The sequence below is a fragment of the Helianthus annuus genome, chromosome 5 (genome assembly GCF_002127325.2).
Source record: "Helianthus annuus cultivar XRQ/B chromosome 5, HanXRQr2.0-SUNRISE, whole genome shotgun sequence".
NCBI classification, from domain to species: domain Eukaryota; kingdom Viridiplantae; phylum Streptophyta; class Magnoliopsida; order Asterales; family Asteraceae; genus Helianthus; species Helianthus annuus.
This window is the reverse complement of record NC_035437.2, coordinates 39,204,757-39,225,451: the sequence shown is the minus strand read 5'-3', so window position 1 is coordinate 39,225,451 and position 20,695 is coordinate 39,204,757. Positions and strand designations below refer to the sequence as shown.

The window sequence follows — 20,695 nt, the reverse complement described above, 5'->3', positions numbered from 1 at the left end:
CTATCTGAGGCCCTGTGGCGTGACGTGATCACTCCGTCACCACCGCGCACCAGTTTACCTCCTCCGCTCAGAGGCCAGAGGAATGCGCGCATGTCTACGCGCGGAGGATTCGCATAGGCACCCCTCCACGTTGTTAGTAGCAGCCGCTACACGTCCCTACCCGGGAGTCTGAGACAGGGGAGTCTCAGCATCCCGTATCGGAGGTTACTTCTGTTCGATCCCGCCTCTGCCGCCGCAGAAATTTTGGAGAGCCGATTTCCGGCTTATGCTAGTGCCGCTCAGTTCAAACCCGTTCGAGCAGGTATTCCCTCAGGGTTACGGACTACAGGGAGACCCTTATTGGCAAGCTGCCAACTACAGCTCACTCCCACATAGTGGTCCACTTGGAGACCCTTGGGCTGCTGGCCCATCTACTTTTGGTTACCCTCCGGTTACCAGCAGCCACCGCAGCCGCAGCCTTACCAGCCGCCGCAGCCGCAGCACTACCAGCCACCACCACCGGCGCCTATGATGTCGCCGCCGCAGGTTCAGGAGATCCTGCAGGGGATTGATAGCATGCCGACGCGAGTTCCAGCACAATATTGCGAGAGGATCGCCGACGCACCAGTGGCATGTTTAAGAAGGTATTCGATTGCTCAAGGGTAAGGGGCAAGAAGGATCGGTTGGAATCCTTCAATTATCATTTTATGTACTCATGTCCCTGCGTGGACATTTATTCCAGTACTCTACCCTGCGTGGGTATATCTATCTTTCTCTACCCCTGTGTGGGTATGTTATCCTGTTAACCCCTGCGTGGGTTTTGTTTTATTTTATTTTGTTATTGTTGTACTTGTTTAGCCCCTGCGCGGGCATGTTATTCATGCTAGTTATGTTATTTCAAAGTCCCGTTTAGGGCAATTATGTACTGGTATTTTATTGGAAATTTAAATGGTTAATTTGAATTTATCATTTTATTTGTATGCATGAATAATATTAAAATAATGGAAAATATCAATTTTATTTGATTTGCCATTTTATAAGAATCTTAGTAAGGTATAACCTAGCCTGAATGCCTTATTAACAGGCCTGGCCCTGATGGTAAAACCTGGTTGAAAAGATTCAACTCCCTGTTAACATCTGAGAACATGTTAACATTCTGGGCTAAGCGTGATCTATAGAATCACACGACCCACCTTTTAATAAATTATCTACAGATTTTATCTGTATACAAGTCTATTAATGACTTGATACCTACGGGTTATGACTATGTCATATAGTGGCAGTTGTGGTTTATGACCCCCTGCCTAGTAAAGAAATATCTACAGATTATATCTGTACACAAGTCTATTAATGACTTGATACCTACGGGTTATGATTATGTTATATAAAGACAGTTGTGGTTTATGACTCTCTGTCTAGTAAAGGATTATTTGTTTAATTATACAATTTATAATCCTATAAAAATCTAAATTTATAATTTAGTGGTTGTCCTTGTGACTAGGCCTATGGTGCCAATATATATATTTTCATTCCTTGATTGCTAATAAGAGCCTGAATGAATTTATTAAATTAACTGCTAAGGTTTTTGATACCATGGTTAATAAATCGTCTAGGACGATAATACTGTTAGGTTCTAAATAAGACCTTGTCCTTTATTGTAGCTTAAAGCTACGATGGCCAAATCGGAAGAAACCAACAGTCATTCTGGGGAACGCTCAGATAATGCGAAGATTCACGTTACCGGTGCAGAATTGCAAGCACTGATTGATAATGCTGTCGCCAAGGCTATGGATAGGCAGTTCAAAGAATCTAGTGGTACTCAGAGTAGAACCCGCTCAGTGACGCATGTCAAGGCTAAGACTCATTCTGGGGCTCATAGTAAGCCGCCGTCTAAAAAGAGTGAGCCGAAGAAAGCCGAGGATGATAATCATTCCTCCAACCACAGCAGCGTCCCAAAGCAGGAGATTGAACTGAAACGTGACACGTACAGCAGGTCCTGTACGTACAAATACTTTGTATCTTGCAAGCCCAGAGATTTCACTGGGGAAAAAGGAGCCGTCGACTGCATGACGTGGATTGACGAGATGGACACTGTAGTTGATATCAGCGGGTGTGCTGATAGGGACGTCGTGAAGTACGTGTCCCAGTCATTCAAAGGAGATGCGTTAGCATGGTGGAAGTCACTCCTACAAGCTGCCGGTAAGGCCACACTGTACGGTTTGTCATGGGAACAGTTTGTGGCCCTGATCAAAGAGAACTTCTGTCCGCAGCACGAGGTCGAGCGAATTGAATCGGATTTTGTATCCTTAGTTATGAAGAACCTCGATTGTCAAGCGTATCTTACTACGTTCAACACGCTGTCTCGTTTAGTGCCTTACTTGGTGACCCCGGAGCCGCGTAGGATTGCTCGATTTATCGGGGGTCTGGCACCGGAAATAAAGGCGAGTGTTAAAGCTTCAAGACCTACAACATTTCGATCCGTAGCGGATCTATCCCTCTCCCTCACTCAAGACGTGGTTAGATTGAGAGCCATGAAGAGCTCTGAGGAGAACAAACGGAAACGTGAGGATGACGCCTCACGAAGATCGGAAAAGCGACATAGAGGGAACAACGACCACAGGAAAGGGTCGGGGTCTAGGAAAAGTGATCATCAGTCGGGTGAGAAACCCAGATGCAAGATTTGTAGGAGACACCACTTTGGGAGGTGTCGGTTTGAAACAAAATCCCAGTCTTCGGAGAAACGATGTGGAATCTGCAAGTCCACAGATCATAAGGCTGTGGATTGCAAGAAAATGAAGGATGCAACGTGTTTTGGTTGCAACGAAAAGGGTCACATTCGGCCCAACTGCCCAAAGTTTGCAAAGAAGGCCGAGGAAGGAAAGAAGACTAATGCGAGAGTCTTCATGATGGACGCAAAGGAAGCAGTCCTTGATGATAACGTCATTACCGGTACGTTTCTTGTAAACGATATTTTTGCTAGAGTTTTGTTTGATTCGGGGGCTGATAAGTCGTTTGTAGATAATAAGTTTTGTAAACTGTTGAACCTTCCTGTTAAAACCTTAAGTGTGAAATATGAGGTGGAATTAGCCGATGGAACCTTAGAAACCGCCTCGACTGTTCTAGATGGATGTGTTATATCCATTAGGAATCATTCTTTCCCGCTATCCTTGCTTCCCTTTAAGTTAGCTGGATTCGACATAGTAATAGGCATGGATTGGTTGTCAAGTAACCAAGCCCAGATTCTGTGCAATAGAAAGCAGGTGATAGTGAAGACTCCGTCTGGTGAGTCCCTTACTATTCAAGGAGATACCCAGCATGGATTGCCCGAGCAAGTGTCCATGCTCAAAGCATCCAGATGCATGCAGAAGGGATGTGTCATTTATATGGCACAAGTTACCATAGATGAGCCGAAGCCGAGGATCGAAGATATTCCTGTTATCTCGGAATATCCTGAAGTGTTTCCTGAAGAATTACCCGGATTGCCACCGGATAGACAAGTAGAATTTCGGATAGATATCATTCCAGGCACTGCACCTGTAGCAAGAGCACCATACAGATTGGCACCAACGGAGATGAAGGAGTTGAGGACGCAGTTGGATGATCTATTAGCTAAAGGTTTTATTAGACCTAGCTCATCTCCTTGGGGAGCGCCAATCTTGTTCGTTAAAAAGAAGGATGGTTCGATGCGTCTGTGCATCGATTATCGTGAGCTTAACAAGGTCACTATCAAGAATCGGTATCCGTTACCCAGGATCGACGATCTGTTCGATCAGTTGCAAGGAGCAAGCTATTTCTCCAAGATTGACCTAAGGTCAGGATATCATCAGTTGAAGGTCAAGGATGAAGACGTACACAAGACCGCGTTTAGGACTCGTTATGGACATTACGAGTTCCTAGTGATGCCGTTTGGGCTCACTAACGCACCAGCCGCGTTCATGGATCTCATGAATCGCGTCTGCAAACCCTACTTAGATAAGTTCGTTATCGTCTTTATTGATGACATTCTTATCTACTCGAAGAGCCAAGCTGATCATGAGAAACACCTTCGTTGTATTCTCAAACTTCTGAATCAAGAGAAGCTTTATGCCAAATTCTCGAAGTGTGAATTTTGGCTTCGTGAAGTCCAGTTCCTTGGACATGTTGTTAGCAAGCGTGGTATCCAAGTAGATCCCGCTAAAGTCGAAGCAATCATGAATTGGCAGGAGCCGAAGACGCCTACCGAGATTCGCAGTTTCCTCGGATTGGCAGGATATTATAGGAGATTCATCGAGAACTTCTCAAGGATTGCTGCGCCCCTAACCTCATTGACCCGCAAGAAGATTAAGTTTGATTGGGGCCCTAAGCAGCAGGAATCCTTTGATATTCTGAAGCAGAGGCTGAGCAATGCGCCAGTATTGACATTGCCCGATGGTATAGATGAATTTGTGGTGTATTGTGATGCATCACATACTGGCATGGGTTGTGTACTCATGCAGAAAGGCAAAGTCATTGCCTACGCTTCTCGACAGCTAAAGGTGCACGAGAAGAACTACACCACCCACGATTTGGAATTGGGTGCGGTTGTATTTGCATTGAAGCTATGGAGACATTACTTGTATGGAACCAAGTGTATCATTTATTCGGATCACAAGAGTCTTCAGCATCTGTTCAATCAGAAGGAATTGAACATGCGTCAAAGGCGATGGATGGAAACTCTAAATGATTATGATTGCGAGATACGATACCATCCAGGCAAGGCAAATGTGGTTGCCGACGCCTTAAGTAGAAAGGAAAGGGTTAAACCGATCAGAATCAATGCCAAGCGCATCGAAATAAGGAATAGTTTGAATGAAAGGGTGTTAGCTGCACAGAAGGAAGCTGTGCTGGAAGCTAACTATCCTGCAGAAAAGTTGGGAGTAACTGAAGAGCAGTTATCCCACGACAAAGATGGAATGCTACGCCTAAACGGACGAATATGGGTTCCAGTATATGGAGGACTTCGGGATGTTATCCTCCAGGAGGCCCACAGCTCTAAATATTCCGTCCATCCTGGAGCTGATAAGATGTACCAGGATTTGAAATCAAACTACTGGTGGATTGGTTTGAAAAAGTCCGTGGCCGAGTATGTGGCCAAATGTTTGACTTGTGCGCAAGTCAAGGCTGAGCATCAGAAGCCGTCAGGTTTGCTTCAACAACCTGAAATTCCCAAATGGAAGTGGGAAATGGTGACAATGGATTTTATCACCAAGTTGCCGAAAACGAAAAAGGGAAATGATACCATATGGGTCATAGTAGACAGACTGACTAAGTCAGCTCATTTTCTACCCATCAAAGAGACGTATAGCTCAGATATGTTGGCTCAATTATACGTCGATAAGATAGTAGCGCTACATGGTATACCTATATCTATTATCTCCGATAGAGATACTAGATATACGTCACATTTTTGGAAAAGTTTCCAACAGTCGTTGGGCACTCGTTTGAATTTTAGTACGGCTTACCATCCTCAGACTGATGGTCAGAGTGAGCGTACTATTCAAACTCTGGAAGACATGCTTCGAGCATGTGCGATCGACTTAGGTGGTAGTTGGGATAAGCACCTACCACTGATTGAATTCTCCTACAACAATAGCTACCATTCCAGCATAAAGGCTGCGCCGTTTGAGGCCCTATACGGTAGGAAGTGTAGATCGCCCATTTGTTGGGCAGAAGTTGGAGATGTCCAGTTGTCTGGACCAGATATCGTCTTTGAGACGACAGACAAGATCGTTCAGATCCGTGATCGTTTGAAAGCTGCCAGGGATAGGCAGAAAAGTTATGCGGATCCTAAGCGCAAAGATTTTCACTTCGATGTGGGTGAAAAAGTGTTGCTTAAGGTATCACCTTGGAAAGGTGTAATGCGATTTGGAAAGAAAGGCAAGCTAAGCCCGAGATATATAGGACCTTTCGAGATAATCGAACGTGTCGGGGCAGTCGCTTACAAGTTAAACTTGCCTGAAGAGCTTAGTGCCATTCATAATGTGTTTCACATCTGTAATTTGAAGAAGTGTTTCGCTGACGATTCACTGGTTATACCGCATACAGATATACACATAGACGAAAGTCTAAAGTTTGTTGAAAAACCTTTGTCGATTGAGGATCGACAGGTAAAGAAGCTTCGAAGGAAGCATGTGCCTATTGTCAAGGTCAAATGGGATGCCCGTAGAGGTCCCGAATACACGTGGGAAGTGGAATCCACGATGAAAGAAAAATATCCCCATTTGTTTGATTAAATCTCGGGGTCGAGATTTCTTTTAAGGGGGTGAGGATGTAACACCTCGAAAAATTTCGTCCAATAATGTCTTGACACGTGTCATAAGGTTCCGTTATGTGAAAACATACTTTAGAGGGACTAAAAGTGACAAACAGTGAAAACTATGGAACGTAAGGGTCCAAAGTGTCAACAATGGATAAATAGACTCTATGATAACCCCACATAATGTTTATAACCTTTAACGGATGGTTCATGGATCATACGACGCGGAAATTGCACAAAAGTGAAGTATTTCAAACTATAGGGGCCAAAAGTGTCAACATGTTTAATTTATACCTCTGAGTGGACTTTTGGCAGACCCGAAGCTTTGTATAGCTAAAATATACTCACTAGAATATGTGGTAAAAATTTCATGAAGTTTCGTCAACGTATGAGAAAGTTATGGCCAAAACCGTACTTAAGGGACTAAAAGCGTCAACGTCGAATTCAGGGTTTTTCGGTTGAGCGCAAAGTTATCCGAGGGCATTACCATGTTGGTAAAAGTCCCAAGGTTCTTAAAAACCAAGTTTGGGGGTTTACGGGTCGAGAAAAGTAGCCGAAACGGCACGTTCAAGCTCAGGGACCAATTCTGTCAATACACGAAAGTTGTTTGGCTGAAACAGGGGTCAGGCGACCCGCCTGGGAAAGCCCAAGCGGGCCGCGTGGGTTGCCCAGCGACAGAAATCGTGTTTGGGTCAGATTTGGGTCCGATTTTGAGTTGCTAACAGCTGGTCTTGCCTCCAATTGCACCAATTAAGAGCCATGCATGCCTACCATCAACAGTAAACCTCAGAATCTCAGCTTTAAATCCGAATTTAGCTCATTTCTTGACATTTACAATAGTGAACAAGAACACCAAGACTTGCAAGAGCTCTCAAAGCTTCTCTGGAGATAATCTGAGCATCAAGGCCGACTTCTAGTGTCCACTAAACATCTTTAGGACCATTGTAAGCATTCAATTCGTTCTTTAATCCGTTTTTGCTTTGATTATTAGTAAAAGTCAAACTGGGTGTTCATAACCTTTGACTTTCTGATTAAACGGATTTCTTTCAGTAATTTCTCGAATTGAAACTTGTTATAGATTGGTATTTATGTGGGAAACAAACCCTCTAAAGGTTACTAACTGATTCCCACTACATGCATGCTTAATGTCGAGTCAAACCTATTTCTAAAAAGTCAACAGAAGCAATTTTTGTGAAAAATGATATGATTAATGATATAGATGACATGCAACCTGATTGATCATTAAAAATAACTTGTAATGCATATAAGAATGTGTTTTAATCATCATCAACTCGACAATCTATAGTATAGCCACGAATCGGAACCGAAAGTCTTGTAAAACGATTATTTCGTAGACTATCGATTCGGATTCGTACATGCATGTACAAGATCTGTATTGGAAAGTATTTTTGACTATTTTTATTTTAGTTAAACTTTCTGGAAATTTCTTGGATTGAGTCTATGCTTAGCCTATTCGAATGCATGTTTCCGGTTTATGCATAAAGTTGACTATTTTGCCCTTTTTGATTTAAAACGGGATTTTTGGAAAAGTGAAAGGATAGAAATCTTTATTTTTATTATATAAACTTGCACCGAAAGTTTCGGATCAGTTGGTGGTCCAGATTGTGAGTTATGGCCATTAGCGTAAACTATGTTATAAATTTACATAAACGGCCCTTTTTGCGTAGAACCCGTTTCTGGCCACGTTTTGGTACAAAACTTTTTACCAACTGATTATATATAATATTCTGGGAATTTTGATGATTTTTAAGTAATTTTTGGCTGAACGGATCCTAGATCACGTAGTCATTTCGGCTTATGTCGGTTTTGACCGTTTTAGCCATAAAAGGAGTTTTACACATCCGTTTGACCCGAAACCTTTTTCTACTGATTTTGTATGATGAATAAAATATTATAAGACTTCTGGAAATATAAAAATCTCAGATTTATTGTGAAAACCCGGAAACGCCCTTAAATCGTATTTTTAGCGTTTTAACGCATAGTAAAGCGTTATACTTGTTTTAAACATATAAGACCTATACCTACTGATGTGTTTAGCATATTTTCATATAAAAACAGTAAGTATAAGTATATGAACTCAGACTTCCAGTTTTGGCATTTTTAGCCCTTGTGAAATTACTAAATTACCCCTACGGTGCATAGTTTGGTTTTAAATGGTAAATTTGATATATGGGTCATACCCTACTGATATAATATGTTATATTAAGTATATTTACTGTATGAACCAGACCCGAAACTCAGATTTCTAATTTTACCCTTTTATTATCTTTTAAATGACCAAAATGCCCTTCTAAGGCATAAATTGAGTTTAAAATTATCCCGGGCAATATAGAACATAACTTACTGATATAATATCATATTCTAAGCATATTACTTCAGGAAACTTGCATTTGAATCTTTTGGCTACCCGTATCGCCCTTATCGCGTTCGGTTCGGTTTACGTAACTAGTTTGCGTAAATTGACCGAGACGGGTCAAACATTATCATTTTTACCTCAAAATCCAGAATGTATTTAGTATACCCATATTATACAAGTATTCAAACTTGTCGGGTCTAAATCACATTCTATCCGGTCTTTCGCTTAATCGTGCGTAAACCGTATCATTCCTAAAACTAACCGGTCAAAGCTTAAGCTTAAATAAAAGGCCGTTAGGAATCTAATAGGTTAATTATAAACCTTTGTTCCAGATTAGGAAGCCCGGTAAAAGCTACCAACACTTATCGTTTGTGACTTATACTTGCTCAGGTAAATACATTTTGACTTATTTTCCCTATACGGGCTTGGGGTACGGTATTTAAAATACCGCTTGATCGGGCGCACAAGTCCTGCGCCCTATGGGTGTACAGTCTTGAATAGCTTGTGTGATTTCGTTTAAACAGTCTTGTCTTACTTAAAGGCTTTGGGGGGTTATTGACCATGTCCCGGATATCCTTGGCATTTTCTTACGAGATGGCCACGACCAGAGCACGGGGTGTAGGCGTACACCCGTCGTGTATAACTCTTGATGTGGTGTGTCAATTAAATCTCTAGCCCGGACAGTAGATCCCGGGCCACCAGAGATATAAGTGCATGTAAATCGTTCACAAGTTTATATTTTATAATTATCCCAAGTTAATAAAATATTTATGCCTTGTGCATTTAAATCAATTTTAAATCATTTTCAAAATGAGTCGGTTGATTTGTATTTACCAGTGTAAACTGACGTATTTTTCCCAAAAGATTAAGTGCAGGTACTATACGGAAATAGGCTGGCTGTTTCCTAGAGAGCGTCCACCATAGTCTCGCAAACTCGGACGACATTTATCTGTTGAACTATTTATTTCTGTTTTATTGATCCGCCTGTGGATCCATTTCAACGACTGTGATATTTATTATTGCATTTTAATTAAAGTTGAAATGTTTCTATTCTGCTTCCGCTGTGCATTATTATATTGTGTTGTTTGTCTATGACGATGCCAACTACGTCACTGTACCCCACACCGGGCCCACCGGTGACACGTGGAATTCGGGGTGTGACACATGGGGGTTCCATTCCAACTAAGAGAAAATACTTTCTTCGACAAGATAGGAAGATTGTTTGGGCATATCGTTTGGCCGTCGGAATTTAACTAGGAAGGTGTAGATACCTCAGTTGGTCACTGCCACATTCTCACCAAACAAAAACAGAGGATCGACGAATCAGTTGTTATTAATTGGAATGGGAAGGATTATGGCATTTGGGTTACAAAGGAGACGAAGAATTGGGCTCCGACGTTCTATGGCGAAGAAACGTCGGTTTTTTTGAAACCAGGGAACGAGAATGAACGACATCAGGCGGACGATGAGATGGAGGTTGGGGAATTCAGGGAGGAGCCGTCAGAAGTAGACGCCGGTGAACAACCGGTGGAAAACGAACCGGTGGTTAGGGGGGATACCGAGACGATGTTGCATGGGGAACGAAGGGAAGAGGGAGAGTCGCCTAGGGGGCTCCTATGAAATAATGGTGGGTCCACTGTCCAAACTTGTGTCAGAGGCTCTCACCAGGACACGTCAACTCCATTGACTGGACAAAACAGAGGAACACTAAATGGGCCTATTTATTCGGTTGGGTTGGGTAAAAGAACTAGGGATGTCCGCAGCCCACCTTCCATTGGGTCGGTGCAGGGGCCCCCTATTAGAATGTGTAACTCTAGTGACTCAACAGTTGTTGGGTCCATTGACCTAAATACTCCACCACCACCTCCAAGATTTAGAACAACTCAGGAGGCTCTAGAGGTTAATAATGGAGAAGGTGAATTACATCAGACTTGTCCGTCGAACATGTCATCGCCAAGGATTAGAACGGGTGACCTGGAAATGGAGGTTGACATGACTGTGAGGGCAGGGGTTCTGGTAGGAATGGGTTTGGAAGGCTTCGAAACTCAGGTGCAGGAACTGGTTGAGGAGGAGGGTGTCAACAATGTGATCCAATGAATTTTTTCTCCGTAACTTTAAGGGGGGTGAGGGACTCTAGGAAGTCTTCTTGGATCAAGGGTCTGAAATCGGCTCATGGTGCACATTTTTTGGCTATTCAAGAGTCCAGATTAAATGAAGAGACTCGGTTTAATCTAAATGTTTTTTGGGGTCGGACAACTTTTATATCGGAACACGTTTTCGCAGAGGGCAGGTCGGGTGGCATCGTGTCTATGTGGAATCCATATGTTTTTTACCATGATGATGTAATTAAACACAAGCCCTTTATGTTAATTTCGGGTATCATGGTAGCAACGGGTGACCGTATAAACATTGTCAACGTCTACGCTCCAAACGATCCAGTTAGTAGGAGGGATCTATGGGCGGAATTGTTACGGGTTAGGGATTGTTTTTCCGGAATGTGGATCATGATGGGGGGACTTCAACGATGTAAGGGTACCGGAGGAGAAGATGAATTCTGAATTTGTTCCCTTGAATACTTGGTATTTAACTCGTTCATCCAAGTGGCAGATTTATACAAATTCCAAATGGGAGGACATAAGTTTACTTATATGTCTGACTCGGGGGAGAAGGTGAGCAAACTTGACAGGTTTTTGGTGTGTCAATAAACAGGGATAAATGGCCGGCGACGTCTGTCACCGCTTTATCCAGGTATGTCTCAGATCATAGTCCCGTTGTGTTGTCTACGACCCCCTCAGATTTCGGCCACATTCCATTCCGTTTTTTTAACTCTTGGATGCTGATGCCGGGGTTCGAGGAGTTTGTGATTGGTAAATGCAGGGGGTTTAAGTTTAATGGTTCGGCCGATGTCGGCTTGGCTACAAAACTTAAATTCCTTAAAAATCGGATTAAGGAGTGGGTGGTGAATGAAAAGAAAAGGGTAGAAGGGGTGTATGAGGAGGTTAAAAAAGAAATTGGAAATTTGGAGGTACTAGCAGATTCTCGATCTCTTACCACGGCTGAGTTGGAACGTAGAATTCCGTGTAAAAATTTTCTAAAGGAACATGATAGAATAAAAAAGTATGGATTTAAAGCAGAAAGCTCGTGTCCGGTGGGCTTTAGAAGGGGACGAAAACTCGTCATTTTTTCATGGAATCATGAGTGCAAACACCTCGATTAACAGGTTAAATGGTATTCTGCTGGATGGGAACTGGGAGACGTCCCCACCGGTTAATAAAGACATCGCCTTTGACTTCTTTTCAAAAAAAATCCGTGAGCCGATAGACACGAGACCTCCTATGTCGTGCCCGAATTTGGCTGCCTTATCCCAAACGGAAGCGGAGAGTTTGATACGACCGTTTACTCATAGGGAGATAAAGGATGCGGTGTGGGATTGTGAGGGTGATCGTGCACCGGGACCCGATGGATTTAACTTTAAATTCTTAAGGAGGTTTTGAGCGAGTTTAGAAGGGGATTTCTTTGCATTCTTTGAAGAATTCTACAGCAAGGCGGAACTTAGTCCAGGTTGCTCGGCCTTATACCTAAGGTAAATGACCCGTCGCCTTTCGCGGACTTTCGTCCTATCAGTCTTGTGGGTTGCATCAACAAGGTGTTGTCAAAAGTACTAGTAAATAGATTAAAAGTGGTAGTCGGTAAGCTTGTTTCGGCAAAACAGTCCGCCTTTTTGGCGGGAAGGAGCATTACGGACGGTCCCCTGATGTTGAACGAAATTGTGGGTTGGATGAGGAAGGCGAAAAGGCAAGGTATGTTTTTCAAAGTCGATATTGACAAGGCTTATGATTCAATTAATTGGGGTTTTTTGGACTCGGTTATGACACAAATGAATTTTCCGAGCTTATGGAGAAAGTGGGTCATGGCGCTTATTACTTCGGCACGGGCGTCGATCCTTGTCAATGGATCCCCGACTCAAGAATTTTCTTGTTATCGTGGCCTTAGACAAGGAGACCCGTTGTCTCCTTTTCTTTTTGTTTAGGCTATGGAGGCATTAACGGGTTTCATGAAGCGAGCTTGTGCGGTTGGGTTATTCAATGGGATTAGATGCACGGGGTCAGGGCCAGTCTTATCTCAACTTATCTACGCAGACGATGTAGTTTTCTTGGGTGAATGGTCAAGGGTAAATGTGGAAAATTTGAGACGGGTATTAAGGGGGTTTCATTTGGTTTCTGGAGTACGGGTGAACATGGCTAAATGTTGTTTATACGGAATTGGGGTGGACGAACACGAGATAACCGAAATGGCGAATTTATTAAACTGTAAAGTAGGTACTTTTCCATTCAAGTTTTTGGGGCTCCAAGTGGGAGCCAATATGAACTTGTGCAAAAATTGGAAAAGCGGCTGTGGATATGGTTCGAGGTAGGTTGTCTCTTTGGAAGGCAAAGACCCTTTCGTTTGGGGGGGGGGGTCACTTTAATAAAGTCCGTCTTGAATTCACTCTCAAGTTACTACTTTTCTCTTTACCAGGTACCGGAGAAGGTCGTAGAGGAGTTGGATCGGTTGAGACGTGTCTTTTTTTGGGGAGGATCGGAGGAGAAGGCTAAAATGAACTGGGTTGCATGGCAAAAGGTTATAGTGCTAGTTGAGTATGGGGGCTTGGGGTTTGGTTCGTTAAGGGACGCAAATTCTTCTATGTTGGCGAAGTGCTGGTGGAGGTTCAAAAATGAACAATCCGGGCTGTGGAGACGGGTTATATGGGCTATACATCATAACAATCGGGCGTGGAATCCCATCCCAATAAAACTAACTGTGGCAAGAACATGGAAACAAATTGCAAAAAAATATACAGGTACTTAAGGAGGCAAATGTGGACGTGGAAAGGTCCATAAAGGGTGTGGTGGGTAATGGGTCGGGGATTCTTTTCTGGCTGGACAGATGGTGCGTGGAGGCATCATTGGCTGAAAGTTTTCCGTCTCTCTTATAGTTGGAGAAGAATAAGTTTTGTACTCTTGCGGACCGAGTCGAGATGGGTATCAATGGGCTGCGATGGAAATGGGAGTGGAAAAGATCGTCGAGAAACGATGTCGAGGAGGCGAAGTGGCAACAGTTTGTAAGTATGGTTGCGATTCCAGTTTTATCAGATGGCATAGACGAATGGACCTGGACAAAAGACTCTTCAGGCGTGTATAGGGTCAAAAGCATAAAGGAGATTCTCCATAATGCACGATACACTTTGCCCCAATATGTTTTCATATGGAACGGTTGGGTCCCGAAAAAGGTTGGGTTTTTAGCATGGCGAGCGGAGCTTGATAGGTTGCCGACGAGATGCGCTTTGGTCCGCAGAAACATTAATGTTGAGTCGCATCTTTGTCCGTTGTGTGGTGATGAACCGGAGTCCACTGAACATCTTTTTCTTTCGTGCGGATTTGTGCAGTCCGTGTGGGCGGTTATTGCACAATGGTGTAAGCTGCCAAACGCCTTTGTTTTCAGCATAAGAGACATTCTGGACATGGACGTGCACACTCCGGGGTCCGCTAAGCTCAAGAAAGCCTTGTATGCGGTATGCTTGACTTCTTTATGGTGTGTGTGGAAAGTAAGAAACGAAACAGTTTTTAACCAGGCAAGTCCATCGGTTCAGAAGACGGTCTCAGATATTAAAAGTCTAAGTTTCGTATGGGTCAAATCTAGATCTAAGGAAGTGTCTTTAGACTGGGAAATATGGAATGGATTCAATCTGCACAAGATGGGATGATAGGATGTAACCTGGGTGTCAAATATGTTTAAACAGATTGTTGGCTGTCAAATAGGTTTAAACAGACTGTTGGTGCAGTTTTGGTTTGGGCTAGTTACCAGCTAGTCACTTGTAATCTTTTTTTTTTTTAATAAAGTTTCTTCGTTGGACATTAAAAAAAAAGTATAGAGTAACACCCCAATCAAGTCAGAGCACAACAGAATTCCAAACCTATTAAATAGTAATTTTTGTACAAAGAAATCTGAAATACCTAAATTTATATACTATCAATTTGCAATAGATTTTTGCTATTGTTGTTTGTACCTCATGCAATATTGTTTTAATGTGTATGGTATGTTTTTACATTTGGCTTTGGAAGTTATTTTCATTTTGTGGGTATTTAAGACTTGTTAATTTTTAATTTTGAACATTATGGTGCATTAAAAGTTGTATTCTAAGCATATATTCTTGGACATTGGTTTTCTTTTACAAAACAACTAGGTGGTGTGGGTTATTGTTTTGGGTCAACTCTCTTTAATTGTGTGTGTACCCATTATCCCCGCTTTTTTGGTACCAGTATCGGAATAGTACCGGCATTTACAGGTAAAATACTGGTAAATACCGGTACTGGTACCGAACCGGTATATTCGGTACCGGTACCCACTTTTCCCGTTTTTCGGTACCGGTACTTTGGGTATTTGTATTTGTATTTCCCTCCACAAGACATTTGGAAACACAATGTGATCGTTTGGATATCTAACTTGATACAAAGGTGTGTAGTTAATCCTTAGGTTTGTGGTTTTAAAACGCAACGAGCGGGTCGATAGAAAAGTATAAAATAGATTCATTGCGCCGTAATTTGTAAGGGCCTAGCCGTATAAAGTAGATTCATTGTGTCGTAATATGTAAGACCCTAGCCGCAACGCGACGGATCTTACATCTAGTTATTAACAAATTACAACATCCATTTATGTCCTCTAGTTCACTAGCTTCACTTCACAGGTCTCCACTCCTGGGGCGGACTCAAGTGTTGGTGGGTGGGCGGACACATCCCTTAAAAAATGTATTTTATAGACAAAAATCCCGATTGCATCCCTTGAAAAGTTGGTTGAAACCCTCGTTCGCACCCCTAGAAAATAATTCATGGGTCCGCCACTCCTACACTCGTCTCCTATAGTATCTTCCAAGCAAACGAAAACAACAAATCCCAGCTGTTACAAAAAATATATAACAAGGGTAAACAGTTTGGTACCTATGTACCAGGCAAAAGATCAAATACAAATAATCTTAATATACTAAACATACAAATTGAAGTTAGATTTTTTTAGGTTTTTTTTAGGTTTTTGGGGGTGGGTGGGTGGGGGGGGGGTTAGGTTTTTTTTAGGTTTTTTTTTTTAGGTTTTTTAGGTATATTTGTAGAGTAACTTTGATAGTTATTGATAATTACAAAAATGTCACCTTGTCTTTTTGAGTTTTCCTTCAATTTGTATGTTTAGTATGTTAAGATTATTTTTACAAGAACTTTACCCCTATATACCATGCATAAGATGAAGTCTTGGCATTCACACAACCGTTCACCAACAATACAAATGACATTCGCTAAACTATCAAGGTCAATTTAGTCTTACCCATCAAAGAATTCAGTAATGAATACCATACCATAAGCCATAAGGCCTACTGCATCTAAAATGGTTGATAGTTCGAGGTAAGTAATTAGAATAACTAGAATTACGACCCGCCGCATTGCGGCGGAGATTCTTTAATTATAACTAAGTCGATCTAGGACTCGCACGTTATGTTGAACATGTTAAACGGGAAAAAATAGACGATGTAAAAACATTTACCCACACACGTACGTTGCGTCATGTTAACTCGCAACATTTAGAACGAAACGTAAAAACGTAAAACCAAAGACACATGTTGCGATGTGTTAAGTCACAAAATTTAGAACGAATCATAAAGCGAAAAATTGCGGAAAATGAAAACTATAAAGGATCAAAGTTGAAAGTAAATGCACGATCACCAACATATTAAATTCAGAATACATATACCTTTGGTATCCACTATTTTGGTCTGATGTAGTTTGCAATGGGCCAAAATCAACCTTTGTCACTTGAAACAGCCAACCTTTCAGCCATAGTAGAGTAAGCAGGGATGTAGATATCTACTCTATCTGCACCTCTCCTTACCTGAATTCAATGCGAAATCACTAATTTCAAGGACGATAAATAACAAATTATTATAGGATTTACCAATTAGCAAATGCAATATGTTGGCAAAACAACATATCACTAATATGCATACAAATAAAAGCAAGGGTATCAAGTTTGGAACAAAACCACAGTGGCTATGTATTTTATCTTGAACACATTGTACAGCCAAAATTTGAACACATTCACTTAAATTCTAGGATTTGGAGGCTGTGATGAGGTGGCAGCGGGTGGTTGTGTACTTGTGTCGCGGTGGTGGTGATGTTGGTGGTTATGTCACGAAGCTCGAAGCTCTGGGAAGTTGAGCTTTGCCTTCGCCTCTTTGAACTCAAGTGCAGCTTGATCGTAAGCTGCGGTTGCAGCCTCGGTTGTTTCAAATGTACACAACCAAACACTGGCGCCTTTGTTAGGAGTGCATATCTCGGATGCCCATTTCCCCATGGCCTTTGTCTTACGCCTCCGTAATGTCTCTTGAAAGTTGTTTAGGATCAGATATGCACCCCCGCAATCCAGCTTGTAATTCTCTCATTCTCTCTCCATCTTCTGCCCTCTTTGACCTCTCTGTCACTCTTTTCTACAGCCAGCTTCGCTGTGTGTTGTGCGAGTTTGAATATTTACAGAATAACAAACACACAAAAGAGGAAAAGAAGTTCAAAATATAGAAGATAACAAAGGTATGATAAATTAAATATATCAAAGCACCTCTATTATGGAGTAGGGCACCATTTCTTGGTTATTATGGAATTGTAACTTTGGTATGTATTAATTTTTCTAGAAAGTATATTAGTTCCATGATATATAGACGATTATAATTACAATCATATTTGAAAATAGTTAATAGTCGTGATACTCACAATTATTGACTAATTATTATAATTGTATACATTTACATAGTTATTCTAGTTTTTTTTTATAATCCTGTTTCTATACACATTTGGAAAATGTAAAAGAAGGGAATGGGTCAACAATTGGCAAAAAGTATATTGACTCACAGAATCAGATATCTTTACTTTCTTTAAGTTATTTTATATGGAACACGAAGCATATTCATGACTCATGAGTATATGAGAGGTGCCGTAAGAAAAGGACATTTGGGATACTCCATATTTATTCATATCCAAACCACGGACGGGCCCTCGTGAGCACCCGATTACTGTTCATTGAACTATAGTCTCCTATATTGACACTAACATACATCAAAAACGCAATTAAGGTGTTACTTTACGACTAATTTTGACCCAGGTACGCAGGTACGCATGAGACACTACCTCAAGACCCTGCTGTGTTTTCCATACCGTTGCGAGTGCCTCATGCCTCAGGCGCAACTTTTTAAAACAAAGACATTAAATTGATATATATACCTTACTTTCGTGGGCAGTAACATCATAGCGAGTGAAATCGCCCTCTCTTCAGGCGATCCTCCCACTTTAAACATAACAATAAGGAACAATCTTAGCTTAAAGCGATATCAAGAACCATAAATTATAGTAGTAAGCTTTCAAACAGTACCTCTCCAAGGAGCAGAGAATTCAAGAAAGCAAAAGAAGGCTCCTTATTGTCACTGAATTCACTCTTTTCAGTTTTTTGATAGCATATAAAGTAGCTTGCCCCTGAATTAAATCAAACCACATGTTAATTTACAGAATATCGTCCATTCATCATTCATTCATTCAATTTCTCATATAAACCTTCAAACTGCAATAATTTTTAGGTTTTGGTCTGACACATGGAATGTTACAGACAATACCTCATCACCGGATTATCGGTGGACTGTTAGTAGTAACAAATCGAAAACCCTGTCATCCTTTTATTGAAAACCCAATCATCACCGTCTATCTTCACCTCAACTGCTTTCGTACCGACGATTTCTTCATGACCGGGTGATCACCAACATAACCCATCTTAACCATCATTCAACAATAGCTGTGATGATGAACCCGGCGTGGGTGATTTTGGTGTCCATGACCACTGTACGTGGCGTTGGTGGTGGCGGATGTCAGTGGGCGAGGAACGACAGAAACAATCAGCAGCGGTGGTGACAACTTGGAGAGAACGCTCGGACACATGAATACACCGGATAATTTTTATGAATTAAGGGTTTTATTTGGGGAAGATGGTAGATGTGTAGACAAGCAGAACACATAAGCCTTTTTTTTTTTTGAAAAGCACCCAATGCCAAGAGTACAACCTATATAAGCTGAAACTTGTTGCTTATTTATAGGTTTTTAATTACAACGAATATTATACACCAAACTAAAGTAGTATTTTGAATGAGAACGTTAACAAACGTAGAGATGCCCACATATCAAAAAAATTCTTTAAAAATTAGTTAAAACTAGAATTACCACCCGCCGCAATGCGGCGGGGATGCGTTAGTTTTTTTTTGAACGGCCAACAAACTCAATCCCGAGCACTCTCGGGGCACCCACTGGACAAACGGAGTACTCCGAGAGTAACCCGAGTCCACCACCAATTCTAGGGAAAATCCGGTAACCTACTCGCCCATAGGCACGACAGTGAAATTACCGGTAAAACGCGTTTGTCTCAAGGATCCAACCCAGGTTTCCATGGGTCTCCTATCATTGCCCACCAGTGCCTCACTCTGCACCAAGTGGGAGTCGAACCTGCATCTCTCAAGAGAAATGCAAGCCTTCCACCACTTGATCTAGAGATCATTGGCGCGGGGATGCGTTAGTTATATATCATATTAGAAGAAAAGCAAATGTTTCTTACATGACCGTGAGCTTGTGTGTAAAATATAAAAAATAATAACTGAGCCGATCTATGACCCACGCATTGTAATAGACCTATCAAACATAGAAAAATAGACGCGTTGTGACGTGCTTGTCAAACAGGATAAAGTAAATGAAAAAATGTTGAACTCCACAGGCACGTTGTGGCATGTTAACTCGGAAAATCTAGAACGAAACGTTAAACACAAAACTTGCGATAGATGAAAAGTATATGGGGTCAAAGTTGCAAAAGCTGAAAAGCTTCAGGTTAAAAGTAAAAAAATTCAAAGTGGTTAAATCGTAAAAGACGGAAATTTTTGAATTAGAAGTGAGAGTCCAAATTAATTAAAGGGGTTAGATTGTATAAGATGGAAACTTTTGAAGTAGAAGTGAAAAATCAAATTAATCAAGGGGGTTAAATTACCAAAGATTAAAACCTTAAACTAAAATTGTCAAACATTGATACTTCAGGGTTAAAAAGGGAAAATTCCAATTTTTTTTGAAACACTCCCAAAACTAAAAGTACAAGACATCTATACATAAAGAAGTTGCTAATTTATAGGTTTATAATTTATAATATAATATTTTCTTCCTTACATATTTTCCATATCTATACTATATAATAAAAGAAACCATCTCAGGGACACTTGTCAATCTCTCATTTAATTGATTAAATTTAATAATAATAATAATACTAATAATAATAAATCTAATCTAATACAAATTCTTATTATCAATAATATTTAATCATATCTAATCTATATCTATACTATATAATAAAAGAAACCTGTCTTGGGACACTTGTCATTTTCTCATTTAATTGATTAAAATTATTAATAATACTAAATAAATATAAATATGATTTTTCAATCTTATAATACTAAAAAACCGTGCATGATTGTAAATAATAAAAATTGAGAATTTGCTTAAGCGTAAAAAAGATAATGCTAAAAAAACGTGCATGATTGTAAATAATAAAAATTGAGAATTTGCTTATGCGTAAAAAGGAAAAGATATACCAAAACGTTGGTCTTTTTTTTTAATCTCAAACTTTAATTTATTGTATTCCTTTTTTTTATTTATAGCACAAAATTGAAACAAAAAAAGTTAATATTTTTAATTTGAGTATACGATTATAAATTCTTTAAAAGATTATATTTATATCTACACTTGTCATTCTCTCATTTTATATGATTTTTCAATCTTATATCAACTAAATAAATAAAGATTAATATTCAATTTTATCCTACTTTAAATACAAAAAAATCCGTTAGTTTAGATTAATATTCAATCTTATCCTACTTTGAATATAAAAAAAATCCGTTAGTTTTTTAAAATATATTTTTTAATTATTTGGTATATAAAATCATATTTATTCAACCCATGTAATACACGAGGCTT

At 40.6% G+C, this 20,695-nt stretch overlaps 2 protein-coding genes and 1 long non-coding RNA gene across 3 annotated transcripts; 2 read left to right on the top strand and 1 right to left on the bottom strand.

Annotated features, from left to right (window-relative positions):
- Positions 1–11,469: 11,469 nt before the first annotated feature.
- LOC110943144 lies at positions 11,470–12,124 on the top strand. The gene is made up of 2 exons (XM_022184900.1): positions 11,470–11,655; positions 11,765–12,124. The coding sequence occupies exons 1-2, from the start codon at positions 11,470–11,472 to the stop codon at positions 12,122–12,124; spliced, it is 546 nt and encodes a 181-aa protein (XP_022040592.1).
- A 1,523-nt stretch (positions 12,125–13,647) lies between these two features.
- LOC110943145 lies at positions 13,648–14,373 on the top strand. Its single transcript, XM_022184901.1, has one exon. It carries the CDS (start codon positions 13,648–13,650, stop codon positions 14,371–14,373), a length of 726 nt encoding a protein of 241 aa, XP_022040593.1.
- A 1,948-nt stretch (positions 14,374–16,321) lies between these two features.
- LOC110940589 lies at positions 16,322–18,726 on the bottom strand. Its single transcript, XR_002593330.2, has 3 exons — positions 18,310–18,726; positions 18,072–18,172; positions 16,322–17,987 (listed from the first exon to the last, which is right to left on the bottom strand). It is a non-coding gene; the product is annotated as an uncharacterized LOC110940589 (long non-coding RNA).
- Positions 18,727–20,695: the final 1,969 nt, after the last annotated feature.